Consider the following 22,633-nt stretch of genomic DNA (forward strand, 5'->3'; position numbering starts at 1 on the left):
CTTGTACAAGTGTAACTTTCCAATATTGGAATAAATAAATTATCTGGACTTAATTTCTGTTTCAAGTGTAATTTTTATCTAAGCAGAAACTAACAAACATGTGAGGAAAAGGTTGTTTTCCTCAACACAACTTTAAGATAAAATACAACAACTATGTATTTGTATTTTTTTTTTTTTATGTCCTGTTATATGGTGTTGGGTATTTTTGTAGTGCAATTAATTCAGAATGAAGTGGGCTGCTCCCCGATTGGAGATTTATAATTAAAGGTCAAGACTGTTTCCATAGTAATTAACAATTCAAAACAAAATCTAATAAATATTGTGCGGTCAGCTGTCATCAAAACAGCACCACATATTCATGGCACTGCAGAAAGTTGAAGCGCATGAATAGAGACAAATGTCAAGGTTGTGTTCAGATACAAAATGTACCGGCAGTGCAGCAATGTAACAGTTCACAGAGCAAAGAAGAATGTGTTTTTCCATTACAATGCAACACTTTGATGTTTTTTTTCCCTTCTTTTCATTCAAAAAATATTGTTTAAATTGTTAATGTCCGTGGGAACGTCTCAACCTTTCATCATTGTGAAACCCATGGATAGCCGCAATATTAAGTTTTTTAAATTTTTTTATTTAATATAGGCCTACTGTAGAAAGTAGTAAGTAAAAAAAAAAAAGTTACTTCAAACTAAAAGATTGCGGATTTCACATGTATTAAATTACTGTTGTCCAAAAAGCAAACATTAAAAAAAAAGCACATTTATTGTTTTGTTTTGAGTTGTACATAAATAAATATAAGCACTCAAGCTACATACAGTATAAAACGTATAGAAATAAAAATAGGTCTATAATAGTATTGATCAAACTGGATGAAAAAGATGCACAAAAAGGATTGAGTTGCCTCACAAAATCAAACAAAACAAAAAATATATATACATAACATTATTTTGTCTTGAACACATTTGTATTGGAGCAGACTCGTCCTTTCACTTCCCACTCTTAAGGCCTGAGGGCAGTTCTGGCTTTGTCCAAAATGTCCTTCCTTATTCTTGGGTAATTTGGGTGAGCAGCCAGAACCTAGAAAAAAACAGCAGGATTATACCAGCTTTATTCAATTTTTTACCGAGGCAGGTCCAAAATAACTTACCTTATGACACACATCTATTGCATCAACGTGTCTCTTTGCTTTCAGGTAATTGAAAGCCAGCTTGTATCCTAAATGAAAAAAATAATTGAAATAGTATCCGTGGGCATGTGTATACGTGTGTTGTATTTCGCTTTGAAATGTGATTTGCATACCAATAGTTGGATTAGTGCAATTTCCATATTTCCACGCATGTTCATAGTTAAGCGCGGCATCGCAAAACGACTGCTCCTTTTCCATGATGTAGCCCAGATATTCATAGGCCTTACAGCAAGACTGGAGATAAAATACACAAGAGCTAAAGTGTCAGAGGTAGTTATGATTAGTACCATGGGAAGGAATCCATTATACTGGGCCCACACAAAAATTACAATCACCTTTATGACACATATTCGACACTCTCCACTGCACAAACTTGGAACAATATTTATTCTTGAATTAAGCGGAACCCTTAAAATACTGAGACTACAGTATATTCATCAGCCCGTGACCAGCTGTTGAGTCATGACCACCAGAATCTGTCTGGCAGTCGTCTCACACTAAATCTATGCTACAGAGTAACTCTTGTTTCAACAGTACGCTAACGTAAATGTATGTGTACGTGCACTTACGGTAAAATGGGGGATTAAAGGGCTCAGATTAAACAATTTTTTGATGTATGTTATAATATTGTTTTCCCATCACAAACAGACCTGGAGTTGTGTTTTGTTTCATTCACACATGTTTAACACACAAATCCTGCATATTTAGACTGAATTCTTATCTCAAACAGCAAACACTCTGTTCCAATTTGTGATGTCATGTGGTAATACAGTAAGTACTCCATAGTGTTTTTAAACTCCATACACCCTCACTAGAATTATTTCGATAATTTCAGCCCTAGAATTGCCAATCTCTACTGACCAAAAGGTAAAAGGTAGCCAGGCTAGTGCCTCCGCTCAGTTTCATTTCTCTCCAGCGACTAGGTCAGGAATTGGAATACACTAGACGATTCGCAAGAACCCCGGAAGTTGTAGACCGCACATTGGCCAATCAGTGAAGAGCTGTAAAGCCATGACGTCAAACTCAAGCACCTGTCTGGGTCCCTTTTGTGGTACAGCACAACAGTAAATAAAACGGTCTAGGTGGATGTAGATGAAGACATACATTCTGTGCTGGAAACGATTCCTGAGATCGAGGATTTAAAGCCAGAACAAAGAGAATGTTTGGTCAAGGGGAAAGACATTTTTGCCCTTCTTCTCACAGGATACGGCATGACTAAATAGCAGCGATTGGTTAAATAAAAAAGTACCCGCCTACCGTCAAGCGAACAAATCCTAATGCTGTGAAGTCAAACAGTTTCCACGAAGTGAAACTGATGAATCAGGCTAGGTAAAAGGGAGCAGTTAACTTGAAAATTACCACTTCATGACATCACAAACTGTAACAGCACCGTGTAATTTTTCTGGTGGAGGGTCCGCAACCTGCTTTTCTCCTTGAATATGTTATTGCTTTGTCTGAAATGTTTCTCAAACTTTCTAGCTTCATGGAGACCAAACCAGGCCAAGTTACAGGTCAGATCTGTGGAGAAGCAACCCCGCTCACAGTCAGAATGTCTGTTTTTCTAGGTATTTTTGAGTTATAAAACCATCTGTAATTGAATAAATGTTAAGTAGAACTCTTTAATGTCATATTGTGGGACCATTCAAAGCAATGACATATCCAGAGACACAAGAAAGTGACAGATCCCCAAACTAAAAGTTACATAGCGCATCTTTAAGCAGTGTTACAGAGATGAGTCTCACCTTGTTGTGGTTCAGGCATCTCTTGAGCAGCTCTGTGGCCATGTCGTATTTCCCAGAGTGGATGTAGATATCGGCCAAAAGGAGCCAGCTCTTCTCAAACTCGTCTGCATCCTCCATGTTCCAGCTCATCTTGGAGATTCGTTTGAGCTGAGTCCTGGCTCGCGGCGTCTGTTTGAGCATCATGTACGCTGTTGCCATGGCGAGCAGAGCGGGCACATGGTCTTTCTGGATGAGACAGGGGAAGGGCTATTTAATACAATATGGGGAATTTAACTAGAGGTGAAATCAGTTACTAGTTGGTGAGGGTAATTATTAAGTTTTTATGTTTGTCTCATGGGTATGGAATAACTAAGCTATGTAGAATTTAAACTGGCTCTCAAAAATGGTGTGAATTTTCTTAAATATAAAAATAATAAAAATCAAAACCATCAAATTTTCAGCAAAGAAAAATACAAAATAATGTTTCAATAAAATGCACAATTTCTTCTAATCATAAAATAAATGTTCACCCTTCATATAATTAAAGAGTAGCTGGTTCAAATCTTGGACTTACAGTAATTAAACTATTTTTTGTCCCTAAAATTTTAAATGTATAATAATAATAATAATAATAATAATAAACATCTTAGTGTAAAAAATAATCACTATACACCAACTGACCTCTCTGATATATAAAACTGAATGAAGCGTGTGAAAACTTCCTGAAGCCTTTGCATACTGTACTACTGTCACTTCAATATTTACCAGTGGAACGCCGGTGCCCTTTGTATCAGACCCACCTCATTGTTTGCGATCTCTGTAAACACGTTGAGGGCCTTCTCCACGCTGGCCTTCTGTTTGGTGGCTAACAGACAGTAGTTCTCCAGGATGCGGAGCTGCAGCTGTCCTCCCGCAGTCTGAGGCTTCAGCTCCTTCAGCAGCTTCTCCGCCGTCCGCACCGCCAGCTGCTCCGACTCCTGCTTCTCTGTGGAGTTACTAAAAACATGCATATTCAAATATTAAAGTCTAAACTGTGCATGTCTGTTATATAAGTAAAGTTTGTTTGCAGTACACTATATACTTCAACGGTAACTACCTTAAGGCTGCACTGTGTAACTTTTTGGTTTGGGGTGAATCACCTGCTTGTTTCTATGGATATGTCATTACACTGGCTGGAATGTTCCACAGTATGAAGTTGATTATTCATTTATTAAATTACAGGTGATTTTATAGCTCAAAAGTACCTGTGAGTGGAGTTGCCTCTGGTAAATGGTCACATTTTTCTATAGCACTTTTCCACCTTCAAAGCACTCCAAAGCGCTTTACAACAAGGAACCACTCACACATTCACTTACACATTCATGCACCAGTGTATTAAGGGTTAAGTGTTTTGCCCAAGGACACAACGACAGCATTCATCTGTGGGAGCTGGAACCACACCAGCCAACCTGTGGGTCAGCGGATCTGACCGCTCAACCAATGATATTTATGTCAAGAGCTGCCAACCTTCAAATCAGTGGACGAATGCTCTACCAACTGAGCTACTGCCGCCCCTCTCCACAGATCTGACCTGTAACTTGGTCTGGTTTGGTCTCCATGACAACAGAAAAGTTTAATACCATACTGTGGAAAATTCCAGACAAAGCAATACCATCTCTGTGGAGAAAAGCATCTGACTGCCCCTCCACCAGAAAAGTTACACAATGCTCCTTTAAATTAACTCTGTGTTTAACAACCTGCAATAATAAAACCTGAATGGAGTGCACTGCGTATTTAAGAACACACAGTACCATATCTAATTACACAGTACATTTGAGTTAGTGTGATAGCCTGTAATATCATGTAAATACAACCCACTGTCAGTTACACTGTACTTAAAACAACACTGTACAATGTTCATGGAAATAGAAAGTTAAAGCTATTCAGAAGAGTCTCCAAGAAGATGGAGAAGTTTCATGCCAAACTGTGGAAAATTATGGCCAAAGAACCAACACCTCCATGGAAACAAGCAGAAGGAGGCCAAATAAGAGTCAGGTTTGTGGAAATGAAAGCCTGCTCTTTCTGTGTTTTTCAGTGCTTTATTTTAGTATATTTTTAGGCTAAAAAGTGTCAATTTCAGGGAATTTCAAATGTAGTATAAGAAAGTGTCATCAAGGATAAAACGGCATTGACTTATGGACCAAAATTGATCAGCATTTTAAATAAAAGATAAATAATTTTAAATAAAAGACACATTGTTTTATGTTAAAAATCTAGTATTGAGCCTGTTAAGTGTAAAAATAACTGCACCATTTTCTGATTTATGTTATAATGATGTTTCCTATTCAATACCTGAAGTAGTGTTTTGCATATTTTGCATATATTCAAACTGAAAACACCCATACAGGAAGTGTATTTTTAAACTCCAGACACCTTCACTAGAACCATTTAAATGATTTCAACCCTTTAATTACCAACCTCTACTGATCTAAAGGTAAAGGGAGTTGTTAACTTGGAAACAGAGCATTTTGAGCTTTGGAGACACAGACAGAGTAATAATAAGGTTACTCAAACGTGTGAATGAAACAAAACACAACCCTGGATATATTTTTAAAGAAGTAACAACATTATAACATGGCTTAAAGCTCACAAGACTCAATTTTGTGTAATATAGGACCTTTACTTGCTGCTCCTACCCCATTTCTCCATCCAGGTTCTCGAACACCTCTCCCCCCATGGTGTCGTTGTCAGGGTTGAGGCAGATCTCGATCATGTTGTAGGCTGCGTTCCGGCCCCAGTCGCTGTCCTTGCGCGCCTTATTGAAGTGCCTCAGAGCGTCATTAGACTCGCCCGTGTACCTGCAGCACAGTGACTCGAAGCGTTAAACGGGGAGCCAGATGTGACCAGAGGAGCAGGCTCACGGGCTCCAGCAGACTCACCACAGGTACAGGCCTTTGCAGTAGTTGAAGCCCGGGTCCAGCTTGGTCCTTGGGGAGTGTTTTTCAGCCAGCTCCAGAAATCGGGGGATCTCCTCCAGTTTACCAGCTCGCCTCAACAGGTCTACCAAGTGGAACAGAGCCAGGTAGTTATCTGAAAAAGTACAAAGATGGAGAGGCCAGTTGTTATAAAACTATTAGTAGTAGAATTTGGATTTATAAGCAATGATCTAAGAGAGAAGTATATGATTATAATCAATCTTGTGCGTATTTTTAAATTGTTTTATTGCAATTATTTAATTAATTATGTAACATGGGCGCGTTCACTTGGTTTGAGCTCAGTTTAGTCAATACTTGGCTTGGTTCTTTGGAGCGCAACAGTCCCACCCACCCACATGTCTGCTCCCGTTCCGGAAGTTAATTTTCCATTCATTTTTCCCCATAGACTGTCAAAAAAAAGAAGAAAAAAAAAAGAATCAGGTTCAAAAAGCACATTTGAAACACAAGATTCGGCAAAATGCTTGAATAACTTCACTTTTTTTTTTTTAAGCTGCTGAACCGGACTTTAGATCTTGTGCTCATTAGTCACCATTTGTCAAACTTTTAATAGACTTTTTTTCACAGAATATCTAAAAGAAAAATTTATGAGAATTTAACTTTCAGAACTGGGGTGGTGGGCAGTCACTGTCGAGCTCCATTTTGGTCAGTTTACTCTAGTGCTGGTCTAGTCCTGGTTAAGTTCTGGGTTCCAAATAATGCAACAACTCATTCCATTAAAGGGGCAATACGTAAAGTTTTAGGTGAGACAGTCCAGAGTCTAGACTGTCTATTCTTATGCCATTTTGTCTGGAATATATTGGAAGTATTTTTTGGCAAGTCAATACTATACTGTGGAAGATTCCAGGCAATAAAATTTCCATGAGACAGCCAGTGCGTCTTTAATATACATTTTTGCAGCCTTATCAGCTTTCTTCATTAAAAAACACTTAATCGTACCGGGCTTACGCTCCAAAAGTTGCCTATAATGAAACACGGCCTTCTCATAGTCCTGCTTCCTGAACATGAGGTTGGCCATCATCTGCGGACAGAGTCACAGCACAAATGAGTCACTTGGTTCGGTCACGGCTGGACGGAATCACAGCTCATATAGACGTGATGTACCAGGGTTGCGTCTTCATTGAACTGGTCGTTCATCAAAATCACACTGCACTGCTCCTGACACGCCTCCACCTCGTCCAGGGTCAGGTACAAGCGAGCCAGCTCCAGCATCACCTACAACAGAGGGAGCATTCAGAGACTCGCATGGAAAAAACATCACGGTCCTTTTGGAGGAAGTAAAGGATGAAGAATATATGGGGAGATAATTTAGTAGTAATGAACTTTTGATGAAGTATACGGAACTGTTAATAAAAGAAATAAAAGTAGAGATGGCATTTTAATTAACAAGAGAATTAAAAATGTCTCTCAAGTAAGAACATGAATTTAACCAGAAAATGCATTAGGCCTATACTATTTATTGAAATAAATCTTAATCAATACAATAAAATAAAAAAATTCTTATAATAAAACTTTGCAGCACCTTAACATGATAATAATCCAAAAACAACATGGTAATAAAAGTGGAATTAACACAATAATACAATCATTCCTGATGGAAACAGATGGGTATGTGATTGTACTTTATGGTTCAGTGGGGTGCCAGTCGCAAAAACTGTCGTTGTGTCCTTAGGCAAGGCACTTCACCCACATTGCCTTTGCCATTGTCTTTGAGTGTCCAAAAAAATCACTCTATATAACTGATGCATTATTATTATTATTATTTCATGGTATTTTGATAAAGAAGTAGTAAGACAGTAAATTACCAGGTAACATGATTAATCATTTCCTGAGATAATCAAAATGCGAACTGTAGGCTCTGCTTTGTTTGAGGCTTTGTCTGAGGTTTTGTTAAAGTTTAAGCTGATCTTTAATTTGACACAAATTCCCCCATGGGAATTCGAACATTCCAACATAGACATGCATGCATTTATAACAAGATTTTTTCTATAAAGAGACAGACTAGTTTGTTTGTTTGTTGCAGAAGACACAAATCAGCTCACCTGTTGTAGCTCTAACTACTCTTTAAAGGAACAGTCCGGAATTTTGGACATAGGACCTTATTTCCTAGTGAGTCAGAGTGTTGGAGACGTGTGGAGACACTTTTTAAAATATTCCATCCAGTCCTTGTCTTTGTAGAGGTCACTGGTGCTAGGCAATGACCATAGTTATCCTGCCACTAAAAACAGTCTTACCCACTCCACACCTTAAGAAAATCTATTATTACACCAGACTGTCGATGTAAATGTCTGTGTCGATAGAATAATGTTTGAAATAAAACTAACCTTGCATCTCATGAATCGTCGCATGTTGAGGGACTATTTTCTCAGCAGCAGAGGAATTTTACTTTGCCGGTAAGATAGGTGCTCGGTGATATTAGTCCACCGCTGCCAACCTTTCTACCAGGAAGTACAACTCGCTGCTGCTGCTCAAACATAAATCCTTCAAATGCAAGGTTGTTTTTACTTCTAAAATTATTCTATCGACACAGACATTTACATCGACAGTCTGGCATAGTAATAGTTTTGCTTTGTGTGTTTTGTGGAGTGGGTAAGACTGTTTTTAATGGCAGGATAAGTATGGCCATTGACATGCACTAGTCTAGCACCAGCGACCTCTGCGACTATAAGGACTGGATGGAATATTTAAAAAAGTGTCTCGACACGTCTCCAACACTCTGGCTCACTAGGAAATAAGGTCCTATGTCCAAAATTCCTGACTGTCGATTAAACAAAGTCTTTCAGGTCAGATTCTCTTAAAATAAAGCCCAGATTAAAGTCTAATAAAGCATCAGACACAGCAGAGCCTACAGTTAACGGCACATCCCCAGGGAAGGTTGATGACGTCAGGTGCAAAGTTTCAATACTGTGCAGCCCTAAAGATCAACCACTCATAGCAACACCTACAAAACAAAACCATTCAAGCGCATTATTCAGATGTGACAATATTTTTGGGCACCTTTTAGTACTGGATTAGTCATTCCCCAAATCTATCTCTGCCCACACACACACACACACACACATACACACACACACGTACACACACAGTATAGTATAAACACAGGACTTAATGTTGTGTAGAGGCACAGCTGCGCGGAGGACAGAGAGCGGCCCTTTCACTGACCTTGCGATCGGTCTCACAATACACAAGCGCCTCTTTGTAGAACTTGACTGCGCGCTCGTAGCCCCGCTGGCTGCTGTAGTACTTGGCGATCTCGGAGCAGATCTCGGCGGCGAGCTGTTTCTGCACCGGGATGGCGTCTGGCTGCTCCATCTGAACGCGCTTCAGCACTTTGGCCTGGACGTCACGAGCCTGGAGAGAGGGAAGGGGACGGTTAGGATGCATTACTATTATTTTATTCTTTATAATCTCTATCTCAAGCTACACTACAGTCAAAAGTTCGGATGCACCATCTCATTCAATGTTTTTTTTTTCTTTATTTTTATTACTTTCTACATTTTAGATACATACGGAAGACATCACAAATATGATGGAATTATGCAGTAAACAAAAAAGTTAAAGTACTCCATTAAAGAAAAAAAGTATAATTACTTCATATATTTCATGTCTTCTGTGGTGGTATGTCCAAACTTTTGACTGGTGGTGTTTATCAGATGATGTACTAAATATATATTTTTATATTCAAATGCTCAAATTAGTCACTCTTTGCTTTGTCGACAGCACTACAAACCCTTGGCCTTCTCTCTTTGAGCTTTATGATGAAGTCTTCTGAAAAGGTTTTCACTTTACACATGAGCTGTATCAAGGTCAAGGAATATCAAGGATGAAAAGGAGTGATCAAAGCAAAGGGAGGTCGTTTAAAACATGTGGAGTTACTCTGAGTTTATTTTTTCAGTGAGAATCTGGAATGTAAATAATCATGTAAATAAAGAAGGACCATAAATAAATAAGTATGTCTGAACTTGACTGGTAGTGTATGTCATGGGTGCCCAGTAAATCCAGATTGATCTGTCTGTATTTTTTCTACAGATTGACATCAGTCTGGTCCTCACGCCCTCTGTCGCAATTCAGGCCAGGACAAACATAATCAGGCAATCAGATTGTTTTTCTCATGACTCAAGTCAAAGAAGGAGCTCATTGGTCACCCGTCATTTACAAACAAAAACAAATTTATCTCACCTCAGATTAACATAGTTTAGTGCTTCGCTCACTGATTCCCTTCATTTTTTTCCTGATATGGTCAGACCGTATGTGTCTCTGACTCGTTAATCCACCTGTCAGTCATGCCCATTTGAAAATGGAGAGACCAGACTCCCATGGTCATAAAGTATAGAAAAAGTGTGTAGCTTATTCAAGCAACATCATGAGCAGAACAAACTACAAAGAAGTGCTACAGAGATAAAAACAGCCTGTACAGGTTGAGTACACACTCAGAATGGAGTGGGAAGAAGTAAGAGTTTATAAGTTAGAAGATACAAGAAGAAGTTACTTATTTTAAACTAGTGTATTATTATTATTATTATTATTATTTACAGTTTATATTATTATTATTATTGTAACACTTTACATATTATATAGTATAAAACTTTATATAACAACTACACCAAATTAACCTTAAAACAACATCACATCACGTTCTAGAGGTGTCAACTCACCTACATGATGCCATGAAAATAGAAATGAAAACTTTGTAAAATTCTCCATGAAGATAGAGACATTTTATGTAATAATGCAGAATATTAATACCAAATGAACGTTTTCATGGAAACAACCAAGTAAAACCATCCTCCGGGCCAAATAAAAGCCAGGTTTGTGAAGATGTACGCCAACTCACAGTCATTTTTGTTGTGTTTAAAAAAAAAAAAGAAACATGCTTTGATTCTATTATTTGGCTAAAAAGTTACAAGGTAGGGCTTTAAAGAAACAAGAAACTAAAATTTTATTAAGAATGATTTAAGCTTAGTAACTCCTAAAAAAAATGCCACAATTTTCTTGTAGCCACATTATGATTTTGATTATTACCTTCAAAAAGTTCACACTTCGCTGTGATTGGTTAAAAACAGCTTTCACTCACTCAGAGCCTTATTGATGGTGGCCAATAGGAGGTGTTAAATAGTATAGTGCTGAATTAAACTGAAAAAAAAAATAATAATAATAACAAAAGCAAACAAAACAAAACAGGGAGGTACATATATATATATATATATATATATATATATATATATATATATACACATACATATACATATATATATATATATATATACACACACACACACACATATATAATATATATACATACATACATATATATATATATATACATACATATATATAATATATATATATATATTATATATACACACACACACACACACACACATATAAAGACCTAAACTTTAAATAGCTGAAACAGAAGCTATCCCATTGTTCAGTCACTACTTCCTCTTTCACTTCCACCCTCCCCAACATCTTCTCACTTGCAGCGTTGACCATGTTTCTCTGCTTCCACATTGTCAGTGTAAGAGTGTGAGGTTCCTTCCACTTTGTCAAAATTAGCCGGTCACATGTCACTAGTCCAGTATTTATTTAGTTTACAATGTGTGTATGAGGCATGGGGCAATGGAGTGTCTTACCTTCTGCAGTGAAAGCAAAGCGTCTTCATTCTTTCCCACTTTATTTTTAATCTTGGCCAAAAGGACGAGGTAGCGGCAGTCGTCTGAAAGTCCGGCGAGATCATTCACTAAGGAAACACAGAAAATAAAGCAAATAGACAAAAGACATTCATTGGTCCAGTATTAAACAACATGGATTCTTGTGAGCTTTAAGACATGTTATAATGCTGTTACCTCCTCAAAAACATACCTTGAGTTTTGGATGTTTTGTTTCATTCACTTGTTTGAGTAACCCTTATGTTGGTCTATATCTCTAAAGCTTTAAAATTAGTTAGTTTTAATGTTAACAGCTCCTTATACCTTTATGTGTTTCTTTATTCCACAGAACATTGTCAGTATTGGCAGCGCTAATCTCTAGTTAAAGAAAGCTAGTGTTTTGTCAATAGAAACAGAAAGAGGGTTGACAGGGATAAGAGTAAAAACAAATGGGGGAGGCTTGAGAGTAGTCTTGTGAAACTAGAGTGGCAATATGAACACTAAAATACAGTCTGGTTAGAAGGTTATAGCTATAAAACTACATACTTTGTCATTTACAAAAGCCGTTTAATTAAGTCATAACTTTTCTGTATGCTTTTTAGTTATTAAACGGCCCATATTACAACATTTTCTGATCTATGTCATAATGTTGTTTCTTCATCACAAACAGTTCATCTCTCAATCTGAAAACACTCCACTTTGGAATGTCATGTGGTAATACAGGAAGCTCTCCACTGTCTTTTTAAACTCCATACGCCTTCACTAAAGTCATTTGGATGATTTCAGCCCTTGAGATAACAATATTATGACATGTATAACAACATTGCGTAATATAGAACCTTAGAAGTACGTCTAACTTGTATTGTTTGTGTACATAATATACTATCCAACAATGAATCATCCAATCAGAGATCTCCAGTGAATGCAGCCTGCATGGAAGGCAGTTTAGTTTTTACAATGAGTCACCAAACATCCGTGTGCGTGGAGGACTCCACCTGCTTTTCAAACAGGCCCTGTATTATGCTGGATACCTTTGTGCATTTATTGATGTGATTACAATTGTTTTCACATCAGTAACAGTTTGAATGCTTTGTTTCACTCGTGCAGGCTTTACGTAATCTGACATAAAGACCCAATGGATACATTGTATTTTTCACCGATTAATTTCTGATCATTTAGGTGCTCAAACTGCCACAACTGACTAAAATGAGTTATAAAACATATAGCTTTTAGCATAATGTAAAGAAACTGTATGTAGCATGCATTCTTATAGTTTTTTTTTTTTTAAACGTATTACAATTACAACTGAACCTGAGATGCCAGGTTTTTTTTTACCTGCAGGTTTTTCTCATTCTCATTATATGGATAGACCATGCCTCATGTAAAAGCACAGATTATCTAGAATTTCCTCATTCAGCTGCATAGGCTGCACTAGCACTGATTCATGATCGGCTGCAGGCGCTGTGGTTTAGGTAGTGACCATTCAGATCAGAATGGGTCCTTCTGGGTCTAAACCAATTGGATTTCAGCACTGAAACTGGCAACCCAAAGGAGAGACTTGTGTGAGGTTCGTTTGGCTTTCTGATTGGATAATCGTCTGCAGAACCAAAACAATGCAGACATGAAGTGTCCACATCTGTAATAGGTGAAAAGGAAACAATAAGCAGCACAATCTTTTGTACCTGGTTCATGATCCAGAGCCTCCTGCACCACCTTCTCACAGCGCTCGTACTGCTTCATCTTCATCAGCAGCTCAGCCAGGTCGTAGCGGAGAAAGTTCTGCTGGCCGCTCTTCAGGGCAGCCTCATAATAGTTTATAGCCTATGTATAGGATTTCATTGTTTCATTATCATCATGTGATCATTCTAGTTATCTGACCTCGACCTGTAAACAACAGCAGGACAAACCTTCAGATAGTTGTGGGTCTTGACCAAAGCCTTGCCGATTTTACTGGCCAGAGCTCCATCTTTGGGGTTTCTCCTCAGAGCTTGTTCGTAGATCTCGATGGCCTTTTCTGGCTGGAGATGAGAGGTTTTAGTAGCACAGTATTTCACTTAACTTAAAAATAAATAAAGGAGTATCATTCAGATTTGATGTCACTATATGTTTTATATGTATTCAATGTAAATTAGAGTTTGGTTAGTTTTCAGTTTCCAATAAATACAAATAAATAAATTAAAGATCCAACTAACCCTGCAAGAGTTTATTTAGGTGATACAGGTATTCAAATTTTGCCATTTTAAAGATTTGTAGCATAGATGTCATGTAGAAAGTTAGGCAAGTTATTCTTTCATCTTGCAATAGAAGCAATGATTTTTCCCACTTACTTCTTGAATGTTCATGTAGGCATCACCCAGTAGGAGATATGTGTGGGGGCTGGGCAGCTTATCCACAAGTTCCCTAAAAATATAAATATATGAAATTATTTCATAATTATCCTACAGTGTGAATGAATAGAAGATTTTGCCAGTATTTATAACACACAATACAAAACATGATGTCTATTTAAAGATGGGCTCTTTTAGTTCTACGGGATATTAACTGCTAACAAATAACATATTTAGATCACCATATTGCCTTTTATTGTTTAGAAAATGCCAATTGTCAAAAACAACATATTAACATGTTTAATACGTTTCAGTTTCATTTTTGACTTTAGTCTCACTCCCCCCCTCCAGAGCAATATCACATCACAATGGGCATCATAATATGGGTCAAAATTTATATTTCGTTCCTACAGAGTGGAACTGGTACCCACAAATTACTCAATTCCTACACACGGTTTACCTAAAGTGTTGCCACAAATTAGCTAAAACTAGAAAATGGGGATGGTTTACAGCGCATAACCATTAATTTCTTTATTCGTGAGAATGTTTTGGTAAACCGTGTCCACGAATTAAGTAATTTGTGGGCATGAATTCCAAAAAAACAATGTGTGGCCTCAAATTAGATAAAGTTCTCACTAATGTCTGTAGGCAGAGAGACATATCAAAAGGATCCATCCACAGCGGAATAAATTTTTTCACTTTATGATGTTACTAAAACCACTGCACAAAACATGAGCTTCCTGGTTTTAGGCTTGTGGGCTCAGTCTTGTACAAGTGCTAACTGTAAGAAAAGTGAATAGTGCTCAGGGGAGATCACAAGATCACTCAATGAAAAAAAAACTAAACACTTTTGCTGAGAGAACTTTCTAACATGGTCAAAAGCTCCAAAAGTCAATACCCTTTCTTAAATAACATGAAATTTGGGACCTCTCCATTTACCCCCTGTACCTGTAGCAGCTAGCGTAGAGCCTCTTCTCCCTCCTGTGGTTCAGATAGATGTCAGCCATCTTCTCCTTGGCCTGGATGTAGTAGGGCTGTTCTGGGGTGATGTTTCGCAGCATGCTCAGGGCCAGCTCCGTGTCTCCTCTCATCAGGGCCAGGTCTGCGTTGGCTATAGTCACACGCAGCTCTTCTGGGGTCCCCGAGAAGGAAATGATCGCATCCTGCATCACTTTAGCTGCTTCGTGCTGAAACATAACACTCCAGATTAGAACACAAGGGCTGAAAAGGATAATTCTCGGCTGCTGTTCAGGAAAGGAAAGCTCTTTTTATTAGGAAATGGATCAGTGAGTAAGACATAATACACTTCACTAATACATTAATTATTATTTGGGGTGTGGATATTTCAGTATGTCAATTTTTTTCACTGACAAAAAACAAAACAAAAAACATAACAAAACAAAACCACAGAGAGAGAAAGCACAAAAACAATCCTCTAAAACTGTATTGTTATAATTGGCCATGACCAATACAATGCGTGTAATGCCTACAAATGTTGTTTTGATGTTGTCATTTTCACTGTATTGTTGTATTTTATGAGAAATACTGTTAATTAATTTTGTATGTTTAATCATGATTTAGATAGTTATAGTAATAGTGATATATAATAGTGAATATAGTCATAGTGAGATGTAGGTTGTTGCTAAAGCTGGCACTGTCCTTCTTTTAAATAAAAAAAGATATAGCATGAAATGGGGAGGAGAGGGGAGAGACATTCAGCATTTTGTGGGTTTCATTTTTGGAATATTTATTTAATTTGGCTTATTTAACAAGGACAGAACACATGAATTTCTGTAAATGTACCAGAGGCTACTTTTCAGCTGTAGTCCCTGGAACAAATCACATTAAAACATGTCCACAACAACTTTTACCAAATTTTCAAAACAATTAATTTCACTTCACTTTATAGTTTGATTAGTGGGCTCTTTCAAATGTTAGTAAATGCCTTGCTGACTAGTACTATGTAAGTGATTATAATGTGTACCTGTTCACCATTTAGCCACAGTGCCTCGGCTAACTCCAGGAACACGGAGACACAGTCAGCGGTGCTCAGATCACTCTTCTTGCTCCTGGATTTGGAGGAGGAGCCCATTCTCCGCACCCCTGGAAGACTCATGGCCATCTGTAAGGTCTGGATAGCCTCGGTCAGCTCACCCATCTTCTTCTGCGCTTGAGCCCTGATCAGGTGGAACAGAGGGTTTTCTCTGATCTGACGGCAAAGAGAAGAGATGGAATATAAGACATAACCAAAGAATTAACCATAATGCACAAATGTTTCTAATAGGAGCCTTATCAGTACCACCTTCAGATGGTTGTAGTGGGGGGGCAAACATGTTAATGAATGATGAGAAAAACGAAAAAAAAACAAAAAAAAAACAAAATAATGTTACTTGGGACTACACTCAAGTCTTGATATAGATTCTGATACCATAATGATAATAAACAACACAATTTCTACAATAGGATGATTTTCAACATTAAATCACAATACTTTCTTTTATATTACCATGTGGCCTTATATCTGTCCCTCACTGGTCCAGGTAAGTTCCACAGTAGTCCATGGGTGTAAAGTAGCCTGTGTGCTCTTATACTTATACTGTGCTCAAAATCATTCTGAGACTGATTTCATACTTTTGAATACCCTAATTGTAAATGCTCACTTGTAACTGCAGCCAATTCCAGGACTTATTTTGTAAAGACATGTTTTTGTAACTTGCCTCAAAGTTGTGGCTTAAACAGAGTTCCAGAGATTGTGAAGACAAGGTGGAGTTCCCCTGCACCAGGTGAATTTGAGCCATCAGCAAATGAGCATCAGCGAAGGACGGGCACTGCTGCAAACAGAGGCTCAGGCTGCTCTGAGCCGCCTCAAAGTCTCCTACGCAGACGTGGAAAATATCATGTTTCAACTCAGAAAGGCAAATATACTGTATGTTTTGTATGTTGGACTAACCAGATTGATATTTGACTTTGGCCATGAGGTAGAGTCCCTGGAGCAGCCCAGGCACGATCTTCACTACAGTGTCCAGGAGAGTGGCACAGCGCTGCAGCTGAGGACAGGGGGGCTGGCCGAGGGCAGGGGGCTGAAATAACAAGAAAGCACTTTTTACAGGTCTGCTGCTGAAAACTGTATGACAACCGTGATATGAAAAACACTGCAGCATTTGGGACTATTTACACAAGCTGGCCCCTTTATAAAGGAATCACGTATTGCGAAACCATTTAATCAACCAAACATGGCATAAACTTGCATAATGTCATGTTCACGGACAAAAATGGGCCCAGAATGTAGGTAAAGGGAAAAAGTGATCTAGTCAAATTTTTAAGGAAAGGAAAAAAATATGTATAAACTGTCTAACTATGGCCCAACTATATGTCAGTAAATCGATACTGATAGTTAGTACCTTAGCAGGACACAGTGCAAGATACTCTTTGACAATGTCCAGGAGGAAATCAGGGTTGAGCTTCTCAAAGTAGTCCACGCCCAAAGGCAAGCCCTGCAGAGTGGACAGGTGAGTGTCCACAGCCTCGTTCAGCAGAGACAGCACTTCCTCTGGGGGGCGCCGTTTCTTCACTGCTAGCACAGCGCGCAGGTACAACAGCTCCTACAAGAGCGGACAAGAGGGTGTTTGATTAACTCAATTGCATGAGGTGAAATAGATACACAAGTAAGAATTTACCCCTGTTTTCCCGATGGACTGTTGAATCTCAGTCAGAAATTCCAACTGCTGCTCTGCATCCTGAAGGTGTCCCTCAACAAGCTGGCAATGGATTAGACCTATAGTATAAAACAAAAAGCACATTTATTTTAAAAGGAAATATTTCAATTCAGTCACATTGCACTGCTTTATGGATAACCATCTGTAATTAGATTAGCTGACCTGCCTCTATTATATTCTCACATATCACCAACAGATGCTATCTACATTACTGTTGTCTATTAGTCAGCCTTGGCCTGAAGAAGACCAAAGAGCACGAGAGCACAGGTGAGGGGAGGGGGAAGAGAGGAGAGCAGGTTCTGCCCATCTACTGGCAAAAATAAACAAATTTACAGATGATAGCTTTAAGATCCTGAGCCTTAACATGTTGAGGTACCTGTCAGAGCGGCCACACTGGTCTCATCCAGACTCATGGCGTTCTTGTACCACTTGCTGGCCTCCTTGGTCTTTCCCTGGAGTAACATTTGGTATCCCATCTCTGTGGCAAAGTCTGCATCTCCCGAGCCCACAGAGAAGGCCTTCTCCACCATCCTAAACGTGTGCTCCAGCACCTTTTCATTACGCCCACACTGAAACAGACAAAGTTAAAGTACTAAGTGATGAATGCTTAGAATGTATTTCACTTAGTTTTAGTTAAGTAACATCAAGTCAGTGGATATGGGAAAATTTGTTCATATAGAAAATTGGACCAAAGATGTCCAAAACCACCAGCCAAATGAATGAAATACTCCATGGCTTATGAAATGTACATTGTAATGCTAACTTTAAAAAAGTTCTCATTGAACTAATACTGAGTCACTTACAAGCCGCGCAAAGGCGAGCGACATCCTGTAGAAGAGCTCAGAGTTCCGTGGCTCCAGAATATCCAGACTGGTGGTGAGGTTGGACAGAAGCTTCAAAGACTGAGCACAGCAACACAGAAAATTAAATTTACAAATTCTCAACAATATGAACAATGTTTTTCAAGATTTTTACCAATTTTACCTCAGAAATATCCCCATCCCTGCACAGAGAATGTAAGGCCAGCATCCGTAGCGCCTCTGGGTTATTTTTATCCCGCTGTAAAAGCCTGAAACATGACACAGGTTCCTGTTAAAGTAGTCCATCTTGTTACTGTTCAATAAGCTTGGATTTCTTTGATTGGTAGTAATGGAATCCTTAATACAGCTGCACTAGTGCGTTAAGCTTCTAGTCTAATAACATTACCAACCAAAATGAATTATCTTTTGACATTTCAAAATCCTCGTGTGGTCAGGCCAACAACTGCCGTGTTTGGACAACTGGAATAATCGGTCTCAGGAAGGCTTAGGAAACTTGGGAGCTGGGAATCCTTAAATTGTAGAAGCTTTTGTTTGGATGGTGTTTAGATGTGGGATAATACTGGGTGAGTTAACATAAACAAAAGATTAGTTGCTAGGCTCTGGTGTTAGCTGGCTAGATTTGCTGAGCATGGCTTAGCACAACCATGGTGATGCATTGAAAAGCTACAAGATATTTGGGCAACTTTAATTTTCAGTTCTTAAAAAAAAAAACTTCTAAGGAATTCTTAAGTGGAACTAAATCTAAACAGTCAAATTAGGAAGTTTACCGGTGTGCTGCATCAACAGTCTGCTCCCAGTCCTGTAGGCTTAGCAGTAGTTTCATCTTCTTGGTTAGTGCAGGTAGGAACGCTGGATAGCTGACAATAACTTGGTTGACCATCTCTAATGCTCCGGAGTAGTTCTGGCGGTATTCGTAGTACTGTGCCTGCAATACAATGTAGACAATTTTAATATTTTATAATCACTATAATATCTGTTATATCCTATCCATGCACATAAATATGAAGCTAAATGTTATAATTTGGTCAGTAGTGTTTAGGACCAATCTGCATCCTCAGATTCAAGGTTTACATGTTCAGCAAATATGGCTTTTACAACAATCATAACATTAATTTATTCTCATTTACAAAAACATTGGACATGATGACCACTTTGTTTGTGATATAATTTGGCGTTTTATCCAATCCGACAAGGGAATGAGCCTCTATTTAGGGCTGCCCGTTTCCATTATTAAATCCAGTTGGTTTAAACCTGAAAGGATTCTCTCTGATCTGAATCCTCACATCCTAAACCCTGGCACCCATAGACAGTCATTACTCAATGCTAGTGCAGCTTATGCAGCTCAGTGAGAGAATTTTGGAAGGTCTGTTCATATACTGAGAATGATAAAAACTTGAATGTGTCCTCTGTATGCAAGTTGAGGAACTGACATCCCAAAATCAATAACAAAAGGCTTCATTTAATCTCTTTCAATTAATTGTTGTTTAGCTTATTAAACATTCTTACTTTTCCCATTAACCCAAAAATATCTGGCTTCTCCTTCAGTCCCTCATCAAAATACTTCCCAGCCTTTCTAGCATATGCATCTCTTCCAGACGTCAGTTCGATCCACCCTTTTAGGATTACCCCCTGCAAAAATACACAAAATATATTACAATTACTTGCAAAATATATGCAAGTATAATAGTTCATTTTTATTCCTGTGATTAGTCTGACCTCTTTGGATCCATTAGAAATCTTGATCATCCTCTCAACATACTCCCGCGCTTTGTCGTTTCGGCCCAACAGCCATAAGAACATGCCAGCATAATACAGGCTTTTAGGGGAGGCACTTTTACGATCTTCTTTCACTTTGGTGTCCAGTTCTTGAATGACTTCTCGGTCTGTAATTAAAGGAATATTCACCATTAGAAAACCATTAGTGAAATATCAAGTTATAAGATTTTACATATGTTGTAATACCTGGGTTAGTCTTCTTTTTCTCAGCATAGACAAGAGCCATGAGAGAACAGAGAGACACATCCCCACTGTCTCGGATTGTGTCCAGTTTTATCATAGCATCATGAATTTGATCTGGGAAAATTGTTGTTAGATTAAATTGAGTTCACAAACACTGGGGCGCAGTTTTATAAGATACATTTAATTATAAAGATTATTTCATGATGTTATTATCCAATTATCAGAAATATGATGAATTATGGGTTATGAGTTATGGGTGCTTTTGAGGAGGCCACGATGGAGGAGTATGACTGAAATGTTTGTTACTGCTCGAGTGAACACTTTGCAAGCTGCACGAAGAATTTTAATGTACAGTTTTATCTGCAGACTGAACAAATCAGACAATGAAATAATAATGCCACTCACAAATTTGAGATTCAGTGCAATAAGGCATCAGTCCAACATGTGGAGACAGTGGTATGGTTGTCTTTTAAAAACATGAATGTTTATTGTTTTGAATTGTCACTGTCCTTGTCTGTTTTTTAAATGGACCATGAGTCCGGAATAAAGATGATGATGATGATGATGAATTATTTCTTCAATAATACAATTATATTTGTACTGATTAAACATATGACTGTAAAAAACTGTCAGCTTTCAGCTTTGACTAGAATGTTCCACAGTTTGACATTAAAGTGATTAAAGGCATATCCATGGGGACAGACAGGTGGCGCTTCAACTTACAGGTAAGGTCTGTGGAGAGGGGACCCCACTCACAGTAAGAATACATGTTTTTGAGCAATAAAATCACATGTATTTGAATAAATGCATACATAAAACAGTTTAGGCCTTTCACGTAAAGCCATAGTATCCCCATGGAGAAAGTTACAAAGTGCACCTTTTATACCAGGGAATGATATGGGCTTACTTTTATCTGGAAATATAAGAAGTAGGATGCTTCACACTTGTTGAATGCTTACCTTGCATTAGAATAGCATATGCATAGAAGAAGGTGTAAATGGGATCACCGTATTTCCTCTGAGCTGCTGCCGCGGCGTTTGCAGCGTGATTGAAGTATTTTTCATAGCTGTAATGTCGAATTAAGACTATAAAGGGGAAAGAAAGAAAATGTTAGACGACGTTTCGGGTTTCCTGCCGACAGCAGTGTCAGTATCACCGATTAAACTATACTAAAAAGTTAGAAAAAGAAAAATTTATAGCATGGGCAAAAACAACATAACGTTAAGTCAGTCCTTGCAGCTGCAGGCTAAAGAAAAGACCAGAGCTAACTTCATTGGTGCGTCGTTAGCAAACATGCTAGTTTACCAGTGTTGTCTCTTCTTCCTCCATGTTGGATCAAAGGATTCTTTTTCATTAGATAATTCCAAAAACAATGCTTGAAAAGCTCTCGTGTTCTGTTTACAGGGTGTTTATTCAGAAGAAGAATGCTGTTTTTGCGGTGAACTCCTCGCCATCTTGCTGCTCCGTAGCGTTGCCTGGTAACTTGGTAACCACCGCGTATAATTTTCTCATGAGTTTCCCTTATGAGGCATATTACCATCCAACACAATTAGTTTTAAAGAGATAACATCTAATCAAATTATCACAATAACACATTAACTCAGTTATCAGTTATCTTGCGCTGTTATTACTACGTAAAATAGAAAGATTCCGCCTTGCAGGCAAATATGAGGATTTATTTATCCATTTAGTTGTAGTTTCCCGTTAGCGTCTCTAGAGGGCGCACTCAGACCACAGTTCAGAATTTATGTGTTCAACGAGCTCTTCACTATTAAATTATAAATATGGTTATTTATCAAATAAAATTATGATAGAAAACATCTGGAATCTAGTTTTAAATAAATTACCAACAGGACGACATATTTGATCTGGAGATGCAATGTAATGCCTATAAACTATGCCAATTATATGTTTTTGACAATATATCAAAACAATAAATTGCCTAATAATGAACTTGTCTAGTCCTACCAAGATAAATAAAACAATTACATATATACCAAAACACAAAAATAAAAAAAGAAATCGTCTAAATAAAGCTGCAAACCAATGTTACCAGCCTACTTTGAATATATGAAAATGATGAACTGAGGTTTGGATTTCATTTGCAGAACCAAGATTAAAGCTCTTTCTAGGCTTGCCCTGCTGCTGGTATAGTCTTTATCTACTTTTCAAATGTACGCTTTACAGGTAGGTCTATAATGTTGTGGAAAAATCTATGCAACACTTGACTACACATGGATGGAAAGGAGAGGTTTATACATGCTGCCATCTATGTTATTATGT

General features: G+C 38.1%; 1 protein-coding gene across 1 annotated transcript; it reads right to left on the minus strand.

Moving 5' to 3' along the window:
* Window positions 1-756: 756 nt before the first annotated feature.
* ttc21b (tetratricopeptide repeat domain 21B) lies at window positions 757-21,427 on the minus strand. Its single transcript, XM_020928962.2, has 28 exons — window positions 21,310-21,427; window positions 20,354-20,464; window positions 20,108-20,274; window positions 19,898-20,020; window positions 19,159-19,316; window positions 18,555-18,639; window positions 18,374-18,472; window positions 17,947-18,139; window positions 17,532-17,629; window positions 17,256-17,456; window positions 16,805-16,934; window positions 16,572-16,729; window positions 15,839-16,063; window positions 14,803-15,041; window positions 13,855-13,927; window positions 13,435-13,545; window positions 13,210-13,348; window positions 11,513-11,619; window positions 9,039-9,227; window positions 6,981-7,091; window positions 6,816-6,897; window positions 5,823-5,973; window positions 5,580-5,741; window positions 3,705-3,900; window positions 2,926-3,150; window positions 1,297-1,417; window positions 1,145-1,212; window positions 757-1,074 (listed from the first exon to the last, which is right to left on the minus strand). The coding sequence occupies exons 1-28, from the start codon at window positions 21,314-21,316 to the stop codon at window positions 997-999; spliced, it is 3,807 nt and encodes a 1,268-aa protein (XP_020784621.2). The 5' UTR covers window positions 21,317-21,427; the 3' UTR covers window positions 757-996.
* Window positions 21,428-22,633: the final 1,206 nt, after the last annotated feature.

The sequence above is a fragment of the Boleophthalmus pectinirostris genome, unplaced genomic scaffold, assembly GCF_026225935.1.
Source record: "Boleophthalmus pectinirostris isolate CB_2022bp ecotype Guang Dong unplaced genomic scaffold, ASM2622593v1 HiC_scaffold_1, whole genome shotgun sequence".
Taxonomy (NCBI): Eukaryota; Metazoa; Chordata; class Actinopteri; order Gobiiformes; family Gobiidae; genus Boleophthalmus; species Boleophthalmus pectinirostris.

What these genes read in the sequence shown, in the direction of transcription:
- ttc21b (XM_020928962.2), bottom strand. An exon ending in GAAAAAGAAGACTAACCCAG is followed by an intron (nt 20,275 to 20,353) that starts GTATTACAACAT and finishes CTTTAATTACAG; the next exon opens with ACCGAGAAGTCATTCAAGAA. An exon ending in CAGAGATCGCAAACAATGAG is followed by an intron (nt 3,151 to 3,704) that starts GTGGGTCTGATA and finishes TGTCTCATCCAG; the next exon opens with AAAGACCATGTGCCCGCTCT.